The 24,794-nt window shown below is 42.1% G+C and overlaps 4 protein-coding genes across 6 annotated transcripts in view; 1 reads left to right on the top strand and 3 right to left on the bottom strand.

Annotated features, from left to right (window-relative positions):
- Nucleotides 1–2,331: 2,331 nt before the first annotated feature.
- tmem141 (transmembrane protein 141) lies at nucleotides 2,332–4,628 on the bottom strand. The gene is made up of 5 exons (XM_069715218.1): nucleotides 4,478–4,628; nucleotides 4,203–4,269; nucleotides 3,427–3,510; nucleotides 3,233–3,346; nucleotides 2,332–2,656 (listed from the first exon to the last, which is right to left on the bottom strand). Exons 1-5 carry the CDS (start codon nucleotides 4,529–4,531, stop codon nucleotides 2,595–2,597), a joined length of 381 nt encoding a protein of 126 aa, XP_069571319.1. The 5' UTR covers nucleotides 4,532–4,628; the 3' UTR covers nucleotides 2,332–2,594.
- Nucleotides 4,629–8,719: 4,091 nt separating this feature from the next.
- zmynd19 (zinc finger, MYND-type containing 19) lies at nucleotides 8,720–12,543 on the bottom strand. Its single transcript, XM_069715224.1, has 6 exons — nucleotides 12,272–12,543; nucleotides 10,556–10,615; nucleotides 10,349–10,455; nucleotides 9,607–9,747; nucleotides 9,043–9,223; nucleotides 8,720–8,906 (listed from the first exon to the last, which is right to left on the bottom strand). Exons 1-6 carry the CDS (start codon nucleotides 12,320–12,322, stop codon nucleotides 8,763–8,765), a joined length of 684 nt encoding a protein of 227 aa, XP_069571325.1. The 5' UTR covers nucleotides 12,323–12,543; the 3' UTR covers nucleotides 8,720–8,762.
- A 3,086-nt stretch (nucleotides 12,544–15,629) lies between these two features.
- On the top strand, nucleotides 15,630–19,604 carry bspry (B-box and SPRY domain containing). Its single transcript, XM_069715219.1, has 6 exons — nucleotides 15,630–16,115; nucleotides 16,691–16,789; nucleotides 17,844–18,074; nucleotides 18,224–18,249; nucleotides 18,407–18,531; nucleotides 18,780–19,604. The coding sequence occupies exons 1-6, from the start codon at nucleotides 15,630–15,632 to the stop codon at nucleotides 19,313–19,315; spliced, it is 1,503 nt and encodes a 500-aa protein (XP_069571320.1). The 3' UTR covers nucleotides 19,316–19,604.
- Nucleotides 19,605–23,311: 3,707 nt separating this feature from the next.
- coq4 (coenzyme Q4 homolog (S. cerevisiae)) overlaps nucleotides 23,312–24,794 on the bottom strand; it is a 33,477-nt gene continuing 31,994 nt past the window's right edge. For all 3 annotated transcript variants that reach the window (XM_069715236.1, XM_069715234.1, XM_069715235.1), the window contains one exon: nucleotides 23,312–24,159. In XM_069715236.1, coding sequence (XP_069571337.1) covers nucleotides 23,976–24,159 — 184 coding nt within the window. In that variant the 3' untranslated portion in view covers nucleotides 23,312–23,975. The remainder of the gene's footprint in view (nucleotides 24,160–24,794) is intronic.

Raw genomic sequence — 24,794 nt, 5'->3', positions numbered from 1 at the left:
AGGGACACTTTTTTGTTTCCGTTTTCTTTTTTTCTATTTCTCGTTCTTCTATGTGCGTCACACGGCGAAACTCTCCGTCTCTGTGTTTATCTCTGACTTGCCCAGACCTGAACTCCCACCCATCCGTCATCTGCAAAGATTGAACCGGCGATCAACCTGGAAGATGCTCTCGTTGCGTCACAAAGGACTTCCTGTAATTCAGTTACGCATCCTGTCAGACCTGATTATGAATCACATATTTTCCCTGTTATGCTCACCATGTGCACGAGAGGGGAAAAAAAAAAAGCTTAAAGGATCGGACATATAATCAATATGGGCAGCCCCACCTCCCCCTCCCCCCCTCCCCCTCCCCTCCCCTCCTCCTCCCTCTGACGGTCAATCACACACCAGTTGTTCTTGTCAACACATTCATTTGTGGGCATTGATTATGTCTGCAGGCCAAATAGATAAAGCGGTTTTGATTTTTCCACTGTCGGGTTCAGGTTTTAGAAACACGTAAACTCGGTTTGTTTCGTGGACTCGTTTGGACTTTCTGCTGCGTTTCAGACTCGAGACTCACAGAAAGTGAAAGAAAGAGGAGAGACGCTCCTCACGCCGTCCGCCGTCCGCTCGGCTCTCCGTCATCGTCCGAGTCGCGGGGTCGGAACAACGCAGCGCTCATGTTGGCACGCACATGCATCACTGCTGCTGCACAAAACACACACACACACACACACACACACACACACACACACACACACACACACACACACACACACACACACACACACACACACACACACACACACTCTGCAGGCTTTGTAAACCATGCCAGTGGTTGCCAAGCGTGCCAAAAGGCCGGCCCGCCATGCCGATGTGTGTTTGTTGATCCTCCGCTCCGCCGGCCGGTCATGTAACACACTCAGACTTCATGATCTCCCGTTTGCTCTCCGTCTTCCCCTTCGGCGGTATCAGTGTGCATGTGACAAAGGATTTGAGAGCTTATCCAATTCAATGAAGCCCGTTTTCAAAAAAAAAAAAAAACCTTCAAATGTTGGAGGCGTTAAATCAGATTTGAATTACAGTGGGAGGACGAGCGAGGAATTAAGAGTGGGGGTGGATTCAGGCTGAACACAGATGGGGAGGAAAGAAGGGAATATTAAACCAAAGCCAAAACCTTTTTCCTTATTCAGATTTCCTTCACTATCAAAGTCCAACTTGCTTTACGACCCGCTGGTGTGAGTTTGTGTTTTCAGCTCTTTGGCCGGTTCTGTTGCAATCACAGACTTAGACTTTGGTCTAAGTCACTCACTCAAGGTGTTAAAGAGCCCCTGAAAGACTCTTATTGTTTCAAAGAGCTGCACCGCATGGTGCAGAATTCATGTTACTAACATCTCATTGTACAAACAAGTCAGAATATGCTTAAAAAAAACAAAAAAACAAGAGTGTTGTTGGAAAAAGCAGGATTTTCTTGTTCATATTCTGCACTGGCAAAATATTAAGAGATTCACTCCTTGATTCAAAATAAAAGATCTTATTTACACGTCCATCATAGATTGCGGTGAATCAATAAATAATTCATGTTCTCAGGAGCTTTTAAATCAGTTTGGCCTCTTAAATATTCAACAAGCTGAAATCACATAAATTGATGACATCTGTTATTCTGCGCATCGTTTTGGTTCTATTTGGTCTCTTTGCAGGTTTCGCAGCCGTTCACATTGGTAATAAAGTTGAATCTGGCTGATGCAAGATTAGCATCCGTGTTACGTAGCTCGTAGGAACTGTGTGGAAATATACTGCTTTGCTCAAATCTATATTTTGTTTTAATTTTGGGTGCTTATAGTTCTGCTGACTCGGACGTTCAACGTGCAGGCGCCGGGCTTTTTGCCACAGATTTAAAGAACAGAAAAGATGCGTTTCGATTCCTGTAGCTCTTTTGAGCAGGGGATATAGTTCCTATATATTTGATACCGTGACACTAATTTTAATAGTGACACTGTAATGTGAGTTGGAACATCTGGTCCACTCCAAGAGCTGCTCACTATTTATTCTCCTTCATAGTATGTAACTGATATTTCCTCCTCTGTTATGTCAAAAACTAAAATATGTGGACATCTGCAGATGAGGGGAGGAAGAACAGCGTTTTTCTTCTTTGTACTTTGTTGTTATTATTATTATTATTGACAAAATATATTACTCCGCATTCTTTTGTAAACAGTATACTCATGTATTTCTGTTATTTTTCTGTATACTTTTTTTTAAATAATTAAAAAAAATAAAAAGGAAATAGAATCTAGCGACTGCTTTTGGCAGCGTCGATTCTGTTGGATGACAAACCAACATATCCAGATAATAATACGGGATCACAAGCTTAACAGCTGCCTCCTACTCAAAACCCCAAATAATTCCTGACCTGCGGTTTAGGAAACCCATCTTTTTATCCGCACGTTAATACCGTTATGAAATTCAAAAGCTCCTCAAACTCTGACATCGAAAAACGAAAATCACGTAAATAAAGAAAGCACTTTTTCACGCTGAGCACCTTTTATCATTAAATTATTATTATATTTAAAGTCTTTATATTCAGTGATACACAAGTTAGTTTGAAACTATGTTTAATCCATCACGTCACCATATTGAGTCTTTCCAGGTCCTTTTGATTCTTCTGCTTGAGGTGCTGAAACACAAATACAGAGAAAGAGAAACATGAAATACAAAAGCTGTCGTCATTTAAGCCGTCAGTCTCCCACCAAAATACAAATACCACAATTTATCTTAAGTAAAAGTACACGAGTACTGTCAGCAAAATTTACTTCAATAATCAAAAGTAAAAGTACTCATGGAAAACAGTGAAATATAAAGTGATATATTTATCAACTATAAATCATTGAAATATTGCCTTACTGACAGATATGCTGCATGAGAGCAGCAGTTTAATAAAACAAACAGCAACAATCCATTATAACAAGCAAACATATATATTTTACATTTAAATATTGTTCTGTGTTATAACTATGAACTATAAATGTGAAATGAACACAGGGGAGTAAAAAGTACAATATTTACTAGTACAGTACTGTCGAGAATAGACGACCTAAAATGAATTTACTTAAATAAAACAGTGTTGCTGCACCTGTTAACGTGACTGAAGAAGGTTTTCCGACCGCAGAATATTCACATTTCATCATTTTTATGAAAGTTTGGCCCAACGACAGGAAACAAGAGCAGGTTTGCATCCCCACACTGTCCTCACCTGGTGGTGACGGCGACCTGTCCGGGACTTTGCCCGTTTCGAGCAGCAACCAGAGGTCCGAGCACTTCTGCGTTTCCCAGCGAGTCACTGCATAACTGCCCACCGACGACGCCACTGAGAGGACAGGAGGCAGCTTACAGGCGAGACGGCGCTTTTTATTTTTTATATCAATTCAAAGCCCACGTTTCACTCACCTATTGAAATGAGGAAGTTCCATTGAAGCGGGTACGGCAGCTTCCTCTGTAGAGCCTTCTGGATGGAAAATAAACCTACAGCACCTAGAAAAGCAACACAGCTCCACATTTATAGCTGCTATGTTTTATTTATCATTCATCAAGTTCTCTTGTTGTTTCTTCTTGAAACGGGAAAGTTGTGCAGAGATTCCCATGAGGCTTTTGATTGACAGGTGAGGACTGCTGCTGCTGCAGTAGACTCTGATAATTTCGTCAGAAATCAAAACAACAACATGAATCAGAAGCAGTCAACATCATGTGGCCAAAAATATGGGACATTTCTTATTCTTAGTTTCAGATTTCTATGAAAAATCATCAGCGATCAGAGAAGTTGGTGTGATGTGTAAACTCATAAATCACTTTCTGACATGCATCTCATTAAAACGGAAATAAAAAGGTTGTATAGTTATCCCTTATAGTAATACAATAATAATCAGTGTGGTCATGGAAACATTGAAAGAAGACAGCGCCCTCCTGTGGTTCAACTTTGGTTTGTCTGTAGTTTAATTGGACTTCTGTATTAGCTAATAGAAATGTGGGCATTCATTTCAGTAAACTTTTAGATGTTAGTTCAGTGACTGATTTAGACTTGAAAAATAAAGAATAATTATCACAAAAAGTGAAAATAGAAACTTCAAGGCATTTAAAAAAAAAAGTTAGTTAATTAAGTAATGATAATACAATAATAAATGACAAGATACTGTATTTTGTTGTTGTTGTGGGAAAATAAACATTACCAAGTATGAAAGTGCCCATCCCCTTCATGAAGGCGTGAGACTGACACGCGGTGTAACTCTGCAGCCCCTGAAAGACAAAGACAAGACGACCCATAAAAACACCGGTCAAAACACTTCTCTGTAATCCTCCAGCACATTACAAAGCTGACATTATGTGCAACAGATGATTAGTGGAGGTTTTATTTCAAAGTCAGCGTCCTGCAGAGATCTGCAGGCTGCACAGGAAACAAGAAGAAGAAGAAGAAGAAGAAGAAGAAGAAGAAGAAGAAGCCCACCGGGTGTTTCGCTGCCAGCGCGTCGTCCACTTTAGTGAGACCGATGTTGACCATGATGAAGCTGGAGGTTATTGTTTTATGTGTAAAACAACACTGTGTACATAACTGCTCTGTACGGTTAAGAAACTTCCTCGTTGAAGACCAACAAATGCAGAAGACAGGAACAGCTGTCTGTTAAAAAAAAAACACTAGCGACGTCTAGAGGAAGGAAAGTGGTACTGCAGCTACTCGCCACTAAAACAAAAGTCAGGATGAAGAGTTTTGGAGATCATTTGCACAGAAAACAAAATACAAGAACACACAGTATACCATGAACTAATAAAACAGATTGACCTGGTGGAGATATTAAATGTTAAAATATTTGTGAATTACATAGGCCTCTAAGAAAACAACAAACAATGAGGAAACCTAATGAAAAATAAAATAAAATGAAATAAACAAATAACAAAACACTGCCGACCTTTTGTTTGTGTACCGTTATATTTTGTGTTAATTTGTTTTGTCTTGAAGCTGTACAAAAATAAAAGTAAAGACGTATTTTAGACCAATATGGCTAACACCAAAATTTAGGTGTGCAGGAAAAGAAGAAAACTTAGAAAAACATTCATAAAAACAAACATAAAGTTGAAAAGGAAAAGCTAAAAAAAAAAAAAATTAAGTGTGCGATGCAGAAATATCCATCCAAGACCACTTGGACTTTTTACTTTGGACCCTTTATGGAGTCATGACCACGAGTTGGGAACCACTGGTCTTGCCTATTAAAGTTACTGTGAAGGATAATAAATCATCAGAAATTAAAGTCATTCTTCCTCCAACCATGGGGGAAAAAAATGCTACTTGAAAAGCCATAAACTAGATTAGTGCATACATTTTCTGGTGAAGTGTCAGCATCGGGTTTCAGTTCGACCTCTCCGACCCGTCGGTTGAACTCTGACCCCGCAGCGACCTGAAAGAAGAAGCGACGGGTTCTGCTGAGGATGAAGAAGAAGAGACGGATGGAGAGAATCCAACTACTGCCGAGACACGAGTAACAACACGGAGGATAAAGTTTCCAGAAAGCAGCCGGACATCTGTTACTCGTTAGACAGGAAAGAAGAAAGAACGGACTTCAGGATGCAAGTGATAAAAATTTAAAAAAAAAAAAAACAGTTGAACAAAGAGTTTTTCAGTGTGACGACGGCGGTGACACATTTACACGTTTTCCTGTCAGGCAAGATGAGTTAAAACTTCACTGGAGTATTTTGTTTATTTTACTTGAGTTGTGGGTAAAAAAAAAAACAACAACAACAACAACCTACAATTATATGAGAGAAAAGCAGCAAATATTTCAATATGTTAAACTGGAAATGGTGAATTAATTTTTTTTGGCTTGATGGATTTACTCATTTAAAATCTCTGCAGTTTAATTTCCTCATTGACTAATTATTTAACTACAAAAGGCAAAATAAAGGGCGTAAAAAAAAGCCTAAGAGGTCACTGAAAGTTAAACCTTCTCATAATCCAAAATAAAGAAATCTTCCTCCTCTCGTTTGTTTTCTTTATGACATTTTAAATTCCTCAGAAGGGGTTTAAACTCAATGCGTTTTTAAATCTTAGCACACGAGTGGCCAACTTTCAATCTGCTGTTTTATAATCGTGTCACTTTCTAGTGGCTTTAAACTGAAGTTGTTTTGGTGCCGTTTCACTACATTAGAAGTAAATTTAACAGCCACACTCACACTGAGCCACCAAATGAGGTTCATTTTATTTATTTATCATTTTACATTGGAAAAGCAACTGTCAGTTATCCCCAACTGTACTTCCATTCACATATTGTAGCTCTTTATTTCTAGATGATTAATGCTTAATATTCTTACAAAAAAAAAAACAAGATTTCAGACACAAGCTGTACACTCTGTCCAAATCACAGCCCTCCCCTTCAACCCATATCGGACAAGTACGCTTACATGGGAGCCGGGTTTTAGTGCAGTGTTGAAAACCTGTTCACGCACACGCACACGCATACACAGACACACACACACACACACACACACAAAAGAAAACAATCAACAAGTTGCATGTAAATGTGTGAAATACATGCTCATCAAGCATCTGGACTCCTCACCTAAGACACGAGAGGACACATTAAGCAGGTGTGCGTTGAACACAAGGAAGGAAGGAAGGCGGTTGAGGATAAAAGTTGACACGGAACAATTTTACTCAAGACTGTCGTGTCTTCCAAAACAAAACCAGGAAACGGTTGAGTTCATAAAACCACCCTCCAAAATAAAATTCACCAAAAGGTGTTTGTGTGGGAGAGGGAGGTGGAGGTGGAGGGGGTAATTCAAGTTTTACACTCCCAGACATCTCTCACGTGGAAGCTTTTAGTGACAGTGAAGGTGTGCAGTAATTTCATGGAAGGGCGACAGCGAGGAGGAACTCGCTCGTTCAATCATTCAGAATCAGGAAGGAAAAAATAAAATAAAAAATAAAGTAACAGGGAAAAAAATGCTCAGTCCCCCTCCCCTCCCTCCCTCCCTCCCTCCCCCCTCCCCGCCCCAAAGGATGCGACAGAAAGAAAAAAAAAAGTCCCACAATGACAACTTTTCTTTATATTTGCCTTCAAATATCACCAGGACAAAAAAAGAAAAAAGAAAAAAAAAGAAAAACATGTTTCACAATCAAAAGGTTTTAAATAAATAGAACTCCATTGATAGAATTTCTTCAAAAAAATAGCGCAATACTCTCACGCAAGAAAAAAAAACAGAGCAGGAGCCGCTCCCCGACCGACGCACACATGTACACCACCCAAACCCTGCAGATGCAAAAATACCGTTTGAAAAAGTCTCGTGTCTGTTTTTAAAAACCAGCAAACTGAGACTGACTGGAGGGATTTGAACCAGCTGATAGGAGGAGTGCCGAGCTACAGGAGGTCAGACTTTGGTAGAAATAATTCGGACATTTCATTTCCATCTGTTTGACTTTGAGACACTTTGTCGTGAGAACATGAAATAAAAGTTGTGACCACAAGAAAGCAGTTTCTTATTCTGGAAAATGTTAAAAAAAAAGAAGAAAAAAAGGCCCGTCGTCGTAACAACGTCAGTACAAGGCTTTTTAAAGATAACCGCAGAATTTGGAGATACTTAAAAAAAATGTGATAAATGCAGCTACTTCGGTTGATTAAAACCGTAAACAAAGCAGGTCTGACAGAACTGATTTAACTGGGGAAAAAATTAAAATCAACGGGTCAAGAAAACTTCTAGTAAAAAATTAAGCCTTTATTTGGCAGCTATTTTATCATAGAACAGTGAAAATATTTTTTAAACCACCAATTTATGATTAAATAGGACATTTAAAACTGTGTAATATGGCCCCTTTAAGAAGAGCAGACACATACATTGACCCAACCCATGAGCCACGTTGACCATTTCAATGTCCTTCAGTACATATTGGCAGCGCGCGCGCGCACACACACACACACACACACACACACACACACACACACACACACACACACACACACACACACACACACACACACACACACTCAATACTGGTAGTGTGATTCAATCAGTGAACTCTATCAGCTGTGTGTTGGCTGCGTGGGGAATACGACAGACAGGGAGGCGGATGAAGGTGTCGATGACCGTGAACGCAGCAGCCGTGTGCACGAGAGGTCAGAGAGGGCGCGATACAGTGAAAAGGTCCGTGTCCCGATGTACCAGCTGAGCGACGGGTGCTGCAGCGCCGTGTAGGTCCTCCGTTTGCACAGACGTCGTTGTGACACCCAGCAGCTGGGCGAAGGAACAAAAGTGTATGATGATAAACCGTCCGTATTCGACCGTGGTCCAAAAGAAGCTCGTCCAGTTCGTCAACAAGACAACTTTTTTCCCCCCTTTTCCGCACATACAAAAACCATAGCAGCAGGTAGAGCTCGAGGTTCTCCCTCCTCGAGAAAAAAATAAAGACAACAACAAACAAACAAACAAATAAAAACAAAAAAAAAACTTCCCCCCCCCCGTCATCCACATGAAAAGCAAGCTATGGAGAATTAACAGTTCTGGGAAGTAGCAGATGTCTTTTTGCTTTTTTCTCCTTCCCCTCCTCCATCTTCTCACCCCCTGAACTCCATCAGTCCACCAACCAATCAGCATTGTCCTCCGTCGTTAAAGTCTCTCGTCAGCAAATTTCACCCAGTTTGCACTTCATCCCCGATTTCCCCTCCTGCAAGTCAAACCCTGCCCTCCCCCCCAACGCCCTCCTCCCCCCGCCCCCCTGGGCCCCCCCCCTCGAGGATGAGGGCAGATCATCGTTCGGGCTCCGACTCCAGGGCGAGCACCCGCTTGCGCTCGCGACACTGCTTCTTGTGGGCGGGCCAGTCCCGCTGCTGGCACTGGGAGCCGCAGTAACGCGCCACCTGGCAGCGGCCGCAGATGTTGAACTCCCGCAGCTGTGGAGAGACGAGGGACAACATCATCTCATCTGAGGTTGCGTCCAATGCTTTTGTGGGAAAAATCTCTATTTGAAATCATGTTTCTTAAAAATAAATTAAAAAAAATTTAAAAAGTGCCCGTTGCTGTACGTACCCTCCTCTCGATGAGTGAACAGGGAGGGTAGTGACACTCGTAGTATGTGCAGGAGCACTCCTCCTCCTCCACCAGCTCCCCGTTGGCGTTGTAGTAGCGTGTACGGCTCAGCTCCAGGTACTGCTCCTCCACCGGGTCGGCCGGTACCTGCTGGATGGCCAGCCAGTACAGAGACTGCTCTCTGCACAGGCAGGAGGATATCGGTGGGGGAGGGGGAGGGGGAAGGGGAAGGGGGGGGGGAGATATTAGGCACATCTCACATGTTCAAAATAAACATGACAAACAAAGATGTATTTTCAAACTGTACCTAGAAGCAAAATGTCCGTTCGTAACCTCTACTGATTACTTTAAATACTATTCAAGGGTCAGCTGACGCTGGTAATGTTTTACAACTTAATAACATCTTTTTATAAGTTTTATGTGACAGAGTAAAAAAAAAAGAAAAAAAAAGCCAACAAGCATAAAAGGGAAAAAAAACACAACATATGGAGCCAAAAACTGAAAGTCAGAACTTTTGACCCTTCAGAGCTTCATAATCTTAATTCAGTACAGATGTGCTCTCACCTCTGCTTGCTGGAAATCTCCTCCGGTTTGGGGCTCCAGCCCACCGGCACCAGTCGCAGGTTGTCTAGCCGGTTGTCCACCGTCACAGAGTTGATGTGGATGACTTGAAAACTGGGAGCGATGCCTCCTCTGTGCTTCTCCCTGAGAAAACCAGACAGCCAGTCAGCTACCAGAGAAAAACCAAGCTCATTGAAGACGAGGGAATCAGGACTTGTTACTTGGCCGTTTATCTGAGAAACATTTAACCTCCTGTACAAAGAGCAGAAATATGAAGTGTCTCAAATCTTTTGTCCAACTCAGGAAAATATTAAGCAGCACACAATCATTGCTGTGTAGATCAGGGCACCATTTATAGGGTGATGATCACTACGTGGAAGATCGATAACAAAACAAGTGCCGACTCAAAAGGCGTGAGCTCCACGGCGCAGTAAAGCTTCACCGATGCCTGCAGGAGGATCATCTCTGGCCAACTACAGAGTACCCAGGATGCACCTGGTGGACCACCGGGAGGCCGGCGGGTTTCAACCGACAGCTGCAAAGTGGCCTACAATGCAATCTTGCAATTTTAATTACTCTTCATCAGGCAGTTGAAGCAAAACTCATCTGTATCCAGGAGTTTGTCTTATTCATAACTTCTAAGTTGGTCACAATAAGAGGAATCTTCCAGAAGAGATTCTCCATTAAAAAGAAAAAAAACAACAACAGTTAGTCGCACACTTAATACAGTAAACAAATGACATACCAGAGCAGCTCGTGTAACGGCCGTCCTGCCCAGCGGCCTTTACCGATGTCGAAAGCGTAAGCGAAGATCTTGGCTCCGTTGCCGTCTGCGTCTACCTCCATACGCGCCTGCAACGTGACAAATGTTTGTTTACGTTGGCTCGTGTGTCTTTGCACTGAGTATTAAGATTGTGGTAAATGCAAGCATGAATAATAATAAACGATTTACCTCAAAGGCATAGTTTTCCACCAGCGGTATGTCCTGCTCGTCAATCAGTGTGTATTTTGTCTGAAAAGTGAGAAAAGGGAAGCGAGAAAAGTTCATTTTTCATGTTAAAGCCTGAAACTTTCAAGAGGCAAAACTCTTTCTACTTTTCATGGCCAGCTTTAGCAGCAAAACACAGACTTTTTAAAACCATAATTTCCTGGGAGCGTTTACAAAGCCTTCACTAATCTGCCGGCTCAGGACTGATTAGATGCACTTAAAACGATTTCCTTTGGGTATTCAGATAGTTGATGAGAGTTGTGAAAGTTTCTGCTGCAATAAATCATATTTAATAAAATAACAAGACTTTTACATAAATGTTTAATTATTGATACTTTGCAGGTGTCAACTTGTCTATCAAAAGGATGATTATACATTTATAAACACTATCCAGAAGTTTAAAGTTTAGTTTCCAAGGATCGAGGCAAACTATTGACCGAGATCTTAATCGTGTTCAAGGATGACTTAAGTTTGTATTAATGCACAATTTAAGTGCTTCAGTTTAAAAATAAATAAATAAATAATAATGTATTTGCAGAGGCCAAAACAATCACAAATAGTAAACAGTTATGAGGAATGTGTCCTGCACGTGGCAGCAGCAACATATTTCATCACGTCATGAAGAAAATAACATTTACAACCAAATCAAACTCGGTTTTTTTTTTCCACACTGACCACAACAACAACAACAACAACAACAACAACAACTTGATGCAGTCCAGAGCGACCTGAGGTCTCCGGAAGTAGGAGGTGCTCCGAAGAAAGACATGCGCGTGACAAGGTAGCGACACAGAAGCCCCGCGCGACAACGAGCCCGTCCGGCGGCGTCCACGTGCCAAAAGGTCGAAAACACGCAACGTGACACTTTCGGTGTGTGTGTGTGCGCGCGCGCCATGTATGTTACACGTGTTGACTGCTGACCCCCGCGAGCTGCTGTCACTCAGCAGGTGGGCTGTCACTCATCACAACCCTGAGTGACACCAGCGGCGGAGGCGATCGTCTTCCTCACCAACGGCCGGCCGTAGTTTAACGTCACGTCGGTAACGGAGCCGTTATCATAACGCTTCCACCTCCAGCCCCCCCCCCCCCCCCCCGGGGGGGCTCGTGCTCCCGGTGCTTTGTCACGTCACACAAAAGACTCGGTTGACGGAGGCAATGGCTTCCTGTCAGCGGTGTAATCCGAATAACGCGGCTAGCGTGCTGCTAACCGTGCCGCCGCCTGCTCGGTGATAAGACGAACCGTCGAAAAATAAAATATATGAATACGAGTATAAACACGTTATGTTCTTCTCCACCGTCGTCACGACACACAAAGACCCGCGTGTTTTCCTCCGACACTCGGTTTCACCGCTAAATGTTAGCCAGCAGCTAACCCTGCTACGTTAGCGGTTAGCCTGAGAGGAAGCGGAGCTGCGGAGCGGCGCCGCGGCTCGACGGCTCGACGCGGCCGGCTTCTCCAATCCGCTCAAACGCGGCTGAAAGAAAAAACGGGAAACACAAACTAACTCCCGCGTCGGCTTCGTAATCATTGAAACGGCAGACGAGCACCGACGAATCACCCGCTTGACCGTGTGTGTGTTTTCCCGGGCGCCTTTTGTGATCCCCGCGGGCCCTCCCTCCCTCCCCCGGCCGACCGGCCGGCCGGCCGGCCGCACATGGCAGCCCCGGGATCCAGCTCACCTTCCCGGCCACACGGCCGAGCCGCACGATCCCGAGCTTGAAGTCCGACATCACAGGAAGACGGGTTGGCGGCGGTGACACGGAGAGGAGGCGCGGGGATCCGACCTAAACCGTAACTCGGGCTTCAACGTCGTCGGGGCAGCCCCGTCAGCCCCGCTGCGATGCCAGTTTTTTGGGGATGGGGGGGGGGGGAGGATGGCTCAGTGTTTGCCCTGACTCCGGATCTCTCCGGCAGCAGCCTCGGTCACACCGCCGCTGGCGCAGAAAGCCGAGCGAAGCTGCCAGTTGGAGGGGTGGTGGTGGGGGGGAGGGGGCGGGGTTATCAGCTCGCCCAATCAAACGTGACGTTACGTTCCTCCGACGCGACGCGTCAGATCGGGCTGACCCAATAGGAAACGACGACCGTTAGCGACCGCCTGAATTCGGTTGAAACGTCATCGGCACGCTCGTGACCACTTCCAGCCGTTTTCGCGCGAAATGTTTGACGACCGGGTGGTGGGATGGCTCCGGTGGTGGGATGGTTCCGGTGGGATGGCTCCGGTGGTGGGATGGTTCCGGTGGGATGGCTCCGGTGGTGGGATGGCTCCGGTGGGATGGCTCCGGTGGTGGGATGGTTCCGGTGGGATGGCTCCGGTGGGATGGCTCCGGTGGTGGGATGGTTCCGGTGGGATGGCTCCGGTGGGATGGCTCCGGTGGGATGGCTCCGGTGGTGGAGGTCGTGTGTTTGTTTTCAAAGGGACGGCGGACATCGTGTCTACATGAGCTACAAAACAACAACAACAACAACAACAACAACAATAATTGAAAAATGACATCAGACAAAAAAGTTGGAAAAATGTACATACTTTGTTAATTTTAAGTAAAAAAAAAAAAAAAAGTAAATAAAACTCACGCAGCAAACACAAACATTTCATTTCAGATGTTAATGCCTATTTACCTTTTTTATTTCCTTAACTTAAAAGTCAAAGAACAACTTTTGAAGTCTGATTCTTGAAATATCTCACGATAGCTGCATTTCTGTCCTTTTTCAGTCGTATGGGATTTTTGCTTTTTGCCTTTTCTGCACCGCAAACGTAAAGTTTTATGTGAGTTTTCTTCCACATAAAACTGCAGTTAGTAACGTAGTCGATCACAGCCGCGGCACATTACTAACTTTTATTTATGTATGTAACGTGGCAGCAATTAATCTCGGCACACTAACACACACTAACCCTAACCCTGCTCCATCAGGCTCCGCGAGGCCTTTTAACTCCTGGATATGGAGGCATTGAGTCCTTTTTCAGAGGAATTCCTGCAAATAGAAATGAGTGAGTCGATGCCCAGACGGAATAAAAAATCAGCTTCAATAACTGAACTGGAAATGTGCAGAAGAAGAACAGGAATGTGGAGCCTTTAAAGATGATTCATTATCAAGGGAGCCAAATCATGAGCATCAATCACTCAACACTGTCCTGTCCTGACCTGGTGACGTTGACTTCATGTTCAGTTAGTGAAGGGAGTCAGCGCCCTCTGCAGGCCAGGAGCTGCATTACAGAAACATCAGACCTGACAGCTTGGGAACTTCAGGTGGACCTGTAGACTAAAGTTGGAAAAAAGGTTAAAAAGAAAATGGGAACATTGTAAATAGAAGTGTTTAATAATAATTTAAGAAGATTAATGTAGATTTTTACACATCTTCAGTTACAATTTAAGATGTTAATGTCCCATAATACAGTTAGAGCTTCAACTGCTACTTTAAAATTCACTCAACTCCAATTTATTAAATATACTGGAAAAGATGTCTTACGGTTAATAGTAATTCATTACACATTTATAGTAATGCATCAGATAATGTTGCACTTATCTTCCTCTTTCTTATAAATAATAAACTTAGCTCATTTTAAGTAGGAAAGAAAGAAGAAGGAAAAGGGTTTGAAATGAAACATTCATCAGATTCAATTGTTATACAGGATGGGGTTTTTTTGTCTTTGTTTTATTTTCCATGACCTAACATTAAAATTTCACCTTTAAACTGCTATGGTTTAATAACTACAAAAAGAAGAATATAAAAAATAAATAATAGAATAGGGTTCTAATGTTGTTGGTGCTTGGACCAAATCCCACCCTCAAGATGTTTCAAAGGTGTTAAGGGGAAACCTTTAATATTGGTATGCCTGCACTTTTAAAAGCAGCATAAAGTAGTTATAATAAATTTACATGAATTTATCTTATTAAATTAATTTATTTTTCCAGTGTCTCACCACACAGAAATTGTTAAACATATCTCTGGCTTCTATTTTTTTTTTTTTTTAATGGAATTATTGCTCTGTAAAAAGCTCTACTGATTTACCATTAGATTATTCTTTTAGATATTAAAACATGTAATCTTGGGATGCTGTACTTGACAGCACCTCCAGACTGCAGTGGCATTTTAATTTGATGGGCTTGGCTGTTTGTTATGGCATCTTTCATAATATACGTTTGGTTTTCCTGGAGGTTGTTTTCTCTGTGGAATAAAGGGCTTTTCCAGACGTTGGCTGTTGCTCAGTATTGCTAAACAGAGCTGTCCCTGAGGCGTGGCTGCAGGTGTGATCCCTTAATATGCTCACACAGTGGGATGAAACTCAGTATGTATCACTTCTATCCTCCCTGAACATTATTAATCATGCTCTGCTCAATAATATACATGACATGTACAGTTTAAAAATATTTACATGTTTGAATATCATGTTATACGGCAAATAAAACATCCAAATATCTATATTAATTTCCCCTTAGCAGAGGAAAAGCTTGAATCAGGAGCACGAGAGTTTCTTATCACTTTATGGGTGATAATTATATAATTATGTATCGTACTGATGATATAATCATATCATATAAGAAAACCTGTTGTCAGCATAAACCAAACAAAATAAGGAATTACACATTTTGTTTTGCATGTGAAAAGTTTTAGCCTATCTGAAGTTAAGAAGCAAATTTAATAGCGATAAAGATCACTTTCAGCATTTCTAATGGTGTTTTGTTTGCAGCTAAATTATGAAATAAGATGTCTAAATGAAAAGCCTGTTTGAGAAGTCCTAAAAAAGCTCATAAAATGCAGGTTCAAGTCGTCCTTTATGAGTTTTAAATGTTTATGCTTTAATCTGTGAGCAGTCATGACAGTCAGTGAGAGAAAAGGGTCAATGAGAGAAGCTGTGTGACACCCTGGTTGGTGGTTTCTTACCAACAGCCTCTCCTGTCCTGGAGGTGGGCTGTCGGTCTGTCGCATGTTTAAGCTCATTACTTACAACTTTAATGGGCGGTTATCAGCTGACGCCCATATCAGTCACCAAAAACAAGCAGGGCAGAAACCAACCTTTCCTTCCAACTCTGACCTCTGATGTCCGCGTTACTTCCGTGTTCCGCTCACCTGTTGCACCTGAGTTACTGCGCTCAGCGCCTCCAGCTCAAAGCGCTGCCGGTGCACCTGCCGCGCCATCCTGCCATGACCGAGGAGCTCCAAACGTGCGATTTAACATGCCCGTACACAGAGGTGTCTTTAAACGCTGAGAAAACCAGGAACATGGACTACGACCAGCCTATTTTCTCCGTGTTTGCTGGTGGTATGAAGCCGCAGCAGAAAGGGGACACCGCGCCGCCGAGAGGCACCTGCACCGGCGGCGGAGCGGCTTCACCGACCGCGACCACCTCCGACACCGAGTCCGGGATCTTCTCTGGGGAGTGCGAGCTCTGTGTGGAGCACGAGTCTGAGCTGGACTGGTTCTGTGGCACCGAGAAGAAACTCATCTGCTCCCACTGCGCCATCGTGGGCTCCTGCCACGGACACACCGTGACCCCTGTGGCCACCAGAGTTACCGCAGTCAGGGTGAGTTGGAGCCGGTCACAGGCCTGCTGTGTGCACGTGCAACAACTGTCTCAGTCTGTACAATTGTATTAAATTATCTGTGACATAATATATAGGCTGACGTGTAAACATTTTCCACTTTTGGAAATAGGCTAAAACAAGTGGGTCTACTTTTATCTTTTTTCTAAGAACACCTGCAGGTTACTTATCACTAGAATAACTTTTTTATTTCGCCCATAGAATTATTTACTACTCGTTTTAACTCAAAATAAGTCATCCTTTATTTTAAGAATGTGCATGTCATATTTTAACCAGTCACTGTTACTGAGTGATGGCAGTTTTATGAGGCCATGAGGACTCAGTGATAACATACAGAAACTATGTCCACTTGTTTTGCAGGTTAATTGTTGTGACATTATTATTTTTTGGGTGTGCCACATTTTGCGTGTTGCTTTCCTGGCTGATTCCTCTCCATGGTATTTGGGAAGACAGGATTTTCTTGTTGTGTTTCCAGCTGGAGATGTTCAGGTGTTGTGATGTGCTATACTCAAAAAAACACAATGTGTGTGTCTGTTTGTTTGTTTTTCCCTCACCAGAACCAGCTGGTGGATGTGTGTGAGAAAATGCAGCTGCAGGCACTGAGGATTGAAAGGTTCATTGACCAGACACTGACCGCCAAAGAGCAGAAGCTTCAGGTGAGAAATGCTGCACCACTGATCTCTCCTCCCACTCGGTCTCACACTGATGATCAAACAGCCCAACTCAGCACTGAGAGCCTGTTTCACAAGTCCAGTGTCTTAATGCTGACTGGCTCTTTTATTTGACAAAGAAGTCACATGTTCTTGGTGGAGTTGGGTTTACGTACTAGACAGTTTAGTATATTACAAAGTCAAAACACCACTTGTGAATTCTCTGAGCCCAAGATGGCATCTTCAAAATCGTCAAACCCAAAGGTCTTTGATTAACAATGATGTGAAATACAGCAAAATCTATCCATCTAAGAAGATAAGCAGTAAATGTTTGACTTTTTTAAAAAAATTCATCAACTCATTGATTATTAGAATCATCTTCTGAGCACCTTTTTGCATGTAAAACAATGTTTTTGTGTCATTTACCAGAGAAAATTGTGGGGAAAAAAATCATCCCCGTATACTAAAAAACACTTCACATGTTTATTAATAAAATAATGGGATTTCACATTCACATTCCCTCATGTGCATGAGTCTAAATTATTCAAAATATTAGCAGGTTGGTAGCTGATGTATCTTCATTCCCTCGAATGATTACAATAACGTATAATTATGATAAATAAATTGAGAGCTCCTCATCCTTGACAAATGTATTATATTATAAGCAAAGTGTGTCACAGGATTACAACATTTAAAGACTGCAATGAGGGGGGGGGGAAGAGAGAATAGGAGAAAATATTTAGCAATAATATTTAAAATAGATAAGTAATAATAATTATAGTTGTAGTAAAAGTTTAAAGTCATATTCAAATCAATACAAAAATACAAAATAATAATAAATACAATAGATAAGTCATAACAACACATAAATTCAGTGAGAGGAAAACATGCCTACAATAAAATGTGCCAGATTTGAAAACATATGGGATCATAAACATGCCATATGTTGTTTGTTTTTGTAGATTTCACATTACATGAAGGCTCCAGAAACTAAAATAAAAAGTTTTAACTAACCTATTAATTACAACAATAACGATACTGTATTGATCTCTGTCCTCAGGCGGCTGCGAGCCAGGCGAGAGAGCAGGTGCTGGCTCAGGCCAGCGCTGCGCGTGAAGCCCTGGAAGAGGAGGAGCAGCGGCTCCTGGAGGAGGTGCAGCGAGAGGAGGAGCGGGTGGAGCAGTGCCTCCTCACCCAGAGAGCCCACTGGAGCCGAGCTGTGGCCAATCTGTCGCAAACACGCTCCCGCTTGGTTCACACCCTGACGCACACTCCGGATGCACAGCTGGTGGTGAGAGATGGGGAGAGCTCGGGCAGGAAGGGGGATGATGGAGGACGGTGGTGGGGAAGATTTCAGATACAGAGGAAGTTCAAATAACAGCATCCTGATAATAGGCATAAATTACTGAGCGTAATCTTGCTTCCTGTCTCGTCTTTCAGACCAACGTCCAGGATATAGCTGAGAGGTAATTTCTTTTATCACGACATGTTTCTGGATATTTATTTTTTCTTGCTAGTGTCACATTTCTTCTGTGTGTGTGTGTGTGTGTGTGTGTGTGTGTGTGTGTGTGTGTGTGTGTGTGTGTGTGTGTGTGTGTGTGTGTGTGTGTGTGTGTGTGTCAGGGTGGAGGAAGCAGAAGGGGTCGGGGAGCCCTGCGATACAGTCCAGCTCAACCTGAACCGGGGCTGCAGCGACAGCAAGCTGCTACGAGGTCTGTGGGCTGCTGCGCTGCTGCTGGGGCCGAACGGTGAGCAGATTCATTTCTATTTCTCATCCTGTCGCTTCATGTCAACATTCAGCTGGATCATAGAAATCTGTTGGATAGACTGGTGGCAGGACACGGCGTACTTTCAAACCAGAAACCAGGAGATTTGTAAATCATCGATTGATCTAAAAGTGGGAGTAAAATGAAACGTGAAAATTACAAAATGATTTTCGAGTACTGCACTTTAAAATGTCTCAAATTATGATCCATCCTTCTGCTTCTGCTCACAGCTTATGGATCATCTTATCTAAAGTTTGACGAGCAGACAGTGAGCCCTCTCCTGTCCCTCTCTGACGATCTCTGCACTTTGACCTTCCTCCACAAAAAACCCCGCCATCCTCCCCCCTCCACCCCATCGCGATTTGACTGCTGGCCCAACGCCCTCGGCTCTCTGTCCATGTCCTCCGGCACCCACAGCTGGGTGGTGGACGTCGGCCAGAGTGGCGCCTTTAAGGTCGGGGTCTGCTATGCCTCCCTGGAGCGCCGAGGCTCCGGGAACGAGGCCCGACTGGGCTACAACAGTCGCTCCTGGGTGCTGTCCCGCTACGACGGAGACTACACCTTCTGCCACGCTGGGAAAAAGGTGCCCCTGCAGGTGGTGAGGAGACCCCAGAGGATCGGCCTGCTGCTCGACTGGCCGAGTCAGACGCTCATGTTTTACGAGCCGGACTCCAGTGCCGTTCTGTACTCGGTCACGGAGCAGTTCAGTGCCCCGCTGCTGCCGGCGTTCGCTGTGACTGATCAGAGTATCACCGTACTACACTGACAGACCATAATATCACCGTACTACACTGACAGACCATAATATCACTGTACTACACTGACAGACCATAATATCACCGTACTACACTGACAGACCATAATATCACCATACTACACTGACAGACCATAATATGACTAACAGACCATAATATCACCGTACTACACTGACAGACCATAATATCACCGTACTACACTGACAGACCATAATATGACTAACAGACCATAATATCACCATACTACACTGACAGACCATAATATCACCATACTACACTGACAGACCATAATATCACCGTACTACAGACAGACCATAATATCACCGTACTACACTGACAGACCATAATATCACTGATAGACCATAATATTACCGTACTACACTGACAGACCATAATATCACCGTACTACACTGACAGACCATAATATCACCGTACTACACTGACAGACCATAATATCACTGACAGACCATAATATCACCGTACTACAGACAGACCATAATATCACCGTACTACACTGACAGACCATAATATCACCGTACTACACTGACAGACCATAATATCACTGATAGACCATAATATCACCGTACTACACTGACAGACCATAATATCACCGTACTACAGACAGACCATAATATCACCGTACTACACTGACAGACCATAATATCACTGACAGACCATAATATCACCGTACTACACTGACAGACCATAATATCACTGACAGACCATAATATTACCGTACTACACTGACAGACCATAATATCACCGTACTACACTGACGGACCATAATATCACTGACAGACCATAATATCACCGTACTACACTGACAGACCATAATATCACTGACAGACCATAATATCACCGTACTACACTGACAGACCATAATATCACTGACAGACCATAATATTACCGTACTACACTGACAGACCATAATATCACCGTACTACACTGACGGACCATAATATCACTGACAGACCATAATATCACCGTACTACACTGACAGACCATAATATCACTGACAGACCATAATATTACCGTACTACACTGACAGACCATAATATCACCGTACTACACTGACAGACCATAATATCACTAACAGACCATAATATTACCGTACTACACTGACAGACCATAATATCACTGACAGACCATAATATCACCGTACTACACTGACAAGACCATAATATCACTGACAGACCATAATATTACCGTACTACACTGACAGACCATAATATCACTGACAGACCATAATATCACCGTACTACACTGACAGACCATAATATCACCATACTACACTGACAGACCATAATATCACTAACAGACCATAATATCACCGTACTACACTGACAGACCATAATATCACTGACAGACCATAATATCACCGTACTACACTGATAGACCATAATATCACTGACAGACCATAATATTACCGTACTACACTGACAGACCATAATATGACTGACAGACCATAATACACTGACAGACACCATACTACACTGACAGACCATAATATCACTGACAGACCATAATATCACCGTACTACACTGACAGACCATAATATCACCATACTACACTGACAGACCATAATATGACTGACAGACCATAATATTACCGTACTACACTGACAGACCATAATATCACCATACTACACTGACAGACCATAATATCACTGACAGACCATAATATCACCGTACTACACTGACAGACCACACCATACTACACAGACCATAAGACCATATATTACCGTACACCATAATATCACCATACTACAGACCATAATATCACTGACAGACCATAATATCACCGTACTACACTGACAGACCATAATATCACCATACTACACTGACAGACCATAATATCACCGTACTACACTGACAGACCATAATATGACTAACAGACCATAATATCACCCTACTACACTGACAGACCATAATATCACCATACTACACTGACAGACCATAATATGACTGACAGACCATAATATCACTGTACTACACTGACAGACCATAATATCACCATACTACACTGACAGACCATAATATGACTGACAGACCATAATATCACTGTACTACACTGACAGACCATAATATGACTAACAGACCATAATATGACTGACAGACCATAATATCACTGTACTACACTGACAGACCATAATATGACTAACAGACCATAATATCACTGACAGACCATAATGTCACCGTACTACACTGACAGACCATAATATGACTGACAGACCATAATATGACTGACGGACCATAATATCACTGACAGACCATAATATCACTGTACTACACTGACAGACCATAATATCACCATACTACACTGACAGACCATAATATCACTGACAGACCATAATATCACCGTACTACACTGACAGACCATAATATGACTGACAGACCATAATATGACTGACAGACCATAATGATGATCATAATGATCAAGTGAAGATGAGCTCCTCCATCTAATAATGAAAGCTCCGTTTGTTTATCTTGCTGTGGTAGCTGCTGATTCTTCTTTCTGTTTCCCGTTTTTAGTGATTAATTAGCTTTACATTTATCGACTAATGATATCGTAACAGTTGTGCTAAAATAGGAACCAACTTGACTGAAAATAATAGTTTTTTTTAATTACGAGTGGTTTGTTTGTTTGTTTGTTTGTATGATCGGTTTGATCAGCAGAATGAAGCTTCTGTAGGAAACAAGAGTTACGCTGGTTGATCCAGAAATAATGTGCAAAGAGACGCTTCAAAAATACTCTAAAATCATGTTGTAATTTCTTTTGTTTTGTAATTTTGTACGTTATAGTAAAGTTGTTCTTACAAATTTATTTTCTGACACTGGAGTATGCAATTTCTTATTATATATATATATATATATATATATATATATGTTATTATTTTGTAATTTCCTTTCCTAAGATGTTTGTCCGGTGCTGATAAGCTGAGTTCTGCTCTTTATCAGACATTTCGGCTGAAGACCACCAGAGGGCAGTGATGTCACACTTCATTTCATTTAGCTGACGCTTTTATCCAAAGCGACTTGCAACAAGTTCATTTCAACCATGAGGGTACAAAACCAGAACAGGAATCAATAAAATACCATTTCTTCAAGAAAGCCAAACTACAAAGTTCTATCAGTAAATTCTATTTTAAGCTACTAAAGTTCTACTTCACAACCTGAGACATGAAATAACGTGAAATAATGTGAAATAATGTGAAATAACGTGAAATAACGTGAAATAACTGCCTTTCTGCTGCATGAAACTCCCCCTGCAGGACATTTGTCCATTTAAGGAAGTTTCTCGTATTCAAACAAAACTTTAAAATGAGTGAAAAAAAAATACACCGGTTTCACTCGAGTTTCCTTTCAGGCATGAGGTAGAATTCGGAAACTATAAATGAAAGCCACAAACTTAAATTTGACAGGTGTGATGTGACCCAACTTCTTGTGGTTGTCCGATATCGACATCTGAACTGCAGATAATAATAAGTCAGATACAACAAACTGCACGGGCTCATCACCCATATTTTATATTCAAATAAAGTTTAACCATCAGGTGCACTGCTTCCATGTATAACACAGCTTTTTGACCTGGTTCTTACTAATGTCTGCTGTGTAAATAACCATTTTAAGACAAACATCAGCAGGATGTGAAATGAATGGAAATTGAAATCACAAAGAGGATGGATATCTCAGGATGTCGCAATCAGTTTAACAAAGAAATACGTAATTTATAAAAACGTCTTCCGATAAAAGCCCGTCAGAATTCTAAGTATGTGCATTAGGCTCGGTTTAACTGTCCAATGGTGTTATTGTTAATTAATTTAGGGCCAGATGAATAATTTTATATGTAATAGGAGTCAAAAAGGATGAAAAATGTAATTGACATTTTAACTGGTGGCTAATAATAATATTCAGGGAGTTCTGAGCAGCTTTTTTACTCTCTTATCTAAAACTAAACATTATTATGGGGGTGAATGTCTTTTTTTTTCTTTCAGAAAAATGATGTGCAGCATCCAAAGCATTTAATGGAGAGGTTAAAAAAACAAAAACATAACGTGTTCTCTTTCTTGTTTTCTGAGAGATAAAAGAAATTATCAAGAAATTAAAAACAAAAATGAAAATGGTTTTCAGAGGGGAAGTTTTTCAAATGTGGAAACAAAAGTGAAGGCAGTTTTTTTTTTTTTAGATTCAATCTTCTTGTACATTTTTACTTGACAGTCAACAGGTGCACAGATGCTCAGATGCTCCTCCCACTCAGCAGAGTTAATGAAGATTCAGGTGAACATGACGCTCCTCCTCAATAACAGAAGGATCAATATTGGATCAACACCAATATATAAGTTAGTCCTAAGTAATAGACATTATTCATATTTTAAATGTATTTACACATCACAACCTCAACAAGAGACGGCAGCTGAACATGTTGAACCTGCTGGAAGAAATGACAACTTCAAACATTTAATCAGCCGAAACTGAGTCAGACCTGACAGAACCTGAAACGACGTTATTTTAGGATGTCAGCAGGGACAAGCTCAACTTTGCCAAGAGTAAAGTTTCCCCACTTCCTCAGAATTTAAACCAAACTCTTCTCATAAACTCCAGTCTCACTTGTGGTTTTTCTCCACATTTCAAAGTCTTCAGCCAGAAATCGTCGATCTTATCGGGCTCCGTTTCAGGAGCTGGTCTTCCCGGTGGGACCGAGCGTGACGGGAGGCGGCTCGATGTTGAGCTCTCCTCGGAGGTCTTCCAGTCTCTGCTCCCATCGTCTCTCGTAGAAGACGCTGAGGACGCAGCGGGACCGGCTGCCGTTCTGCAGCGCCCACGGGCCCAAAGATGTGAACAGCGACTGTAAACGGCTGAAAGAGGGCGACATGAGGGAGGAACATGTCATGAGGAAACCGTCTTCAATTGATGCGTTGTTTTTCCAGTTAATGTGTCACGACGCAGTTTCCCAAACACGCAGGAAGTTTAGTCAATGTATAAAGGCTTAACAAATCATAAAAAAAAGTTTTATGGGCTTTTGTTCATCAAACAGTTGAGTTTCCTCATGCCAACACAGTTGAGACTCAAAGAGGGCCGTCGTCATAAATCTGCCGTGGTGTCATTCATTTACTAACCTCAAACCTTTTTGACTCTTTTCCAGAGTGTGTGTGAAAGTTCTCAGTCATCTCCATCTCAGTCAATCTGAGTTTGATCTCAAGGCAACCGGACTTCTTCACAACCAAAGAGGCCTTTCGGTTAAAACCAAGATCTGCGTCCAGTGTTTTTACTTTTCTGGCAATCAGTAATTCTTTTATTCTGATCGACTGTGAACAGTTAAAGTTCTTTCTCCATATTCTACATGTTGAGTATCACAGTATCATTCAGTGGCATCAAACATAAGATCTGGACTGAAGTCTACTGTGAAGGTTTACAACATGTCTGTAATAATTTATTATTATAATTAATTCATTCTTTAGACATCTCTTTGGCACGTTGTCACGTGAAGAAC

The sequence above is a fragment of the Brachyistius frenatus genome, unplaced genomic scaffold, assembly GCF_029030835.1.
Source record: "Brachyistius frenatus isolate BFR_SWC_R1_liver_20210118 unplaced genomic scaffold, ASM2903083v1 Contig_140, whole genome shotgun sequence".
NCBI classification, from domain to species: domain Eukaryota; kingdom Metazoa; phylum Chordata; class Actinopteri; family Embiotocidae; genus Brachyistius; species Brachyistius frenatus.
Note: the sequence above shows the minus strand (reverse complement) of the source record. Positions and strands in the feature narration are given on the sequence as shown.

Excerpts from the sequence above, each read along its gene's own strand:
- tmem141 (XM_069715218.1), bottom strand. The coding sequence starts at position 4,531 with ATGGTCAACATCGGTCTCACTAAAGTGGACGACGCGCTGGCAGCGAAA. Across the intron at positions 3,511-4,202 it reads GATGGGCACTTTCATACTTG|GTGCTGTAGGTTTATTTTCC; the intron begins GTAATGTTTATT and ends TTGCTTTTCTAG. Across the intron at positions 2,657-3,232 it reads CAGGTCGCCGTCACCACCAG|CACCTCAAGCAGAAGAATCA; the intron begins GTGAGGACAGTG and ends TTTGTGTTTCAG.
- zmynd19 (XM_069715224.1), bottom strand. The coding sequence starts at position 12,322 with ATGTCGGACTTCAAGCTCGGGATCGTGCGGCTCGGCCGTGTGGCCGGG. Across the intron at positions 10,616-12,271 it reads TCGGCCGTGTGGCCGGGAAG|ACAAAATACACACTGATTGA; the intron begins GTGAGCTGGATC and ends CTCACTTTTCAG. Across the intron at positions 9,224-9,606 it reads GAGATTTCCAGCAAGCAGAG|AGAGCAGTCTCTGTACTGGC; the intron begins GTGAGAGCACAT and ends CTGCCTGTGCAG.
- bspry (XM_069715219.1), top strand. The coding sequence starts at position 15,630 with ATGTCCGCGTTACTTCCGTGTTCCGCTCACCTGTTGCACCTGAGTTAC. Across the intron at positions 16,116-16,690 it reads CCAGAGTTACCGCAGTCAGG|AACCAGCTGGTGGATGTGTG; the intron begins GTGAGTTGGAGC and ends TTCCCTCACCAG. Across the intron at positions 16,790-17,843 it reads CCAAAGAGCAGAAGCTTCAG|GCGGCTGCGAGCCAGGCGAG; the intron begins GTGAGAAATGCT and ends CTCTGTCCTCAG.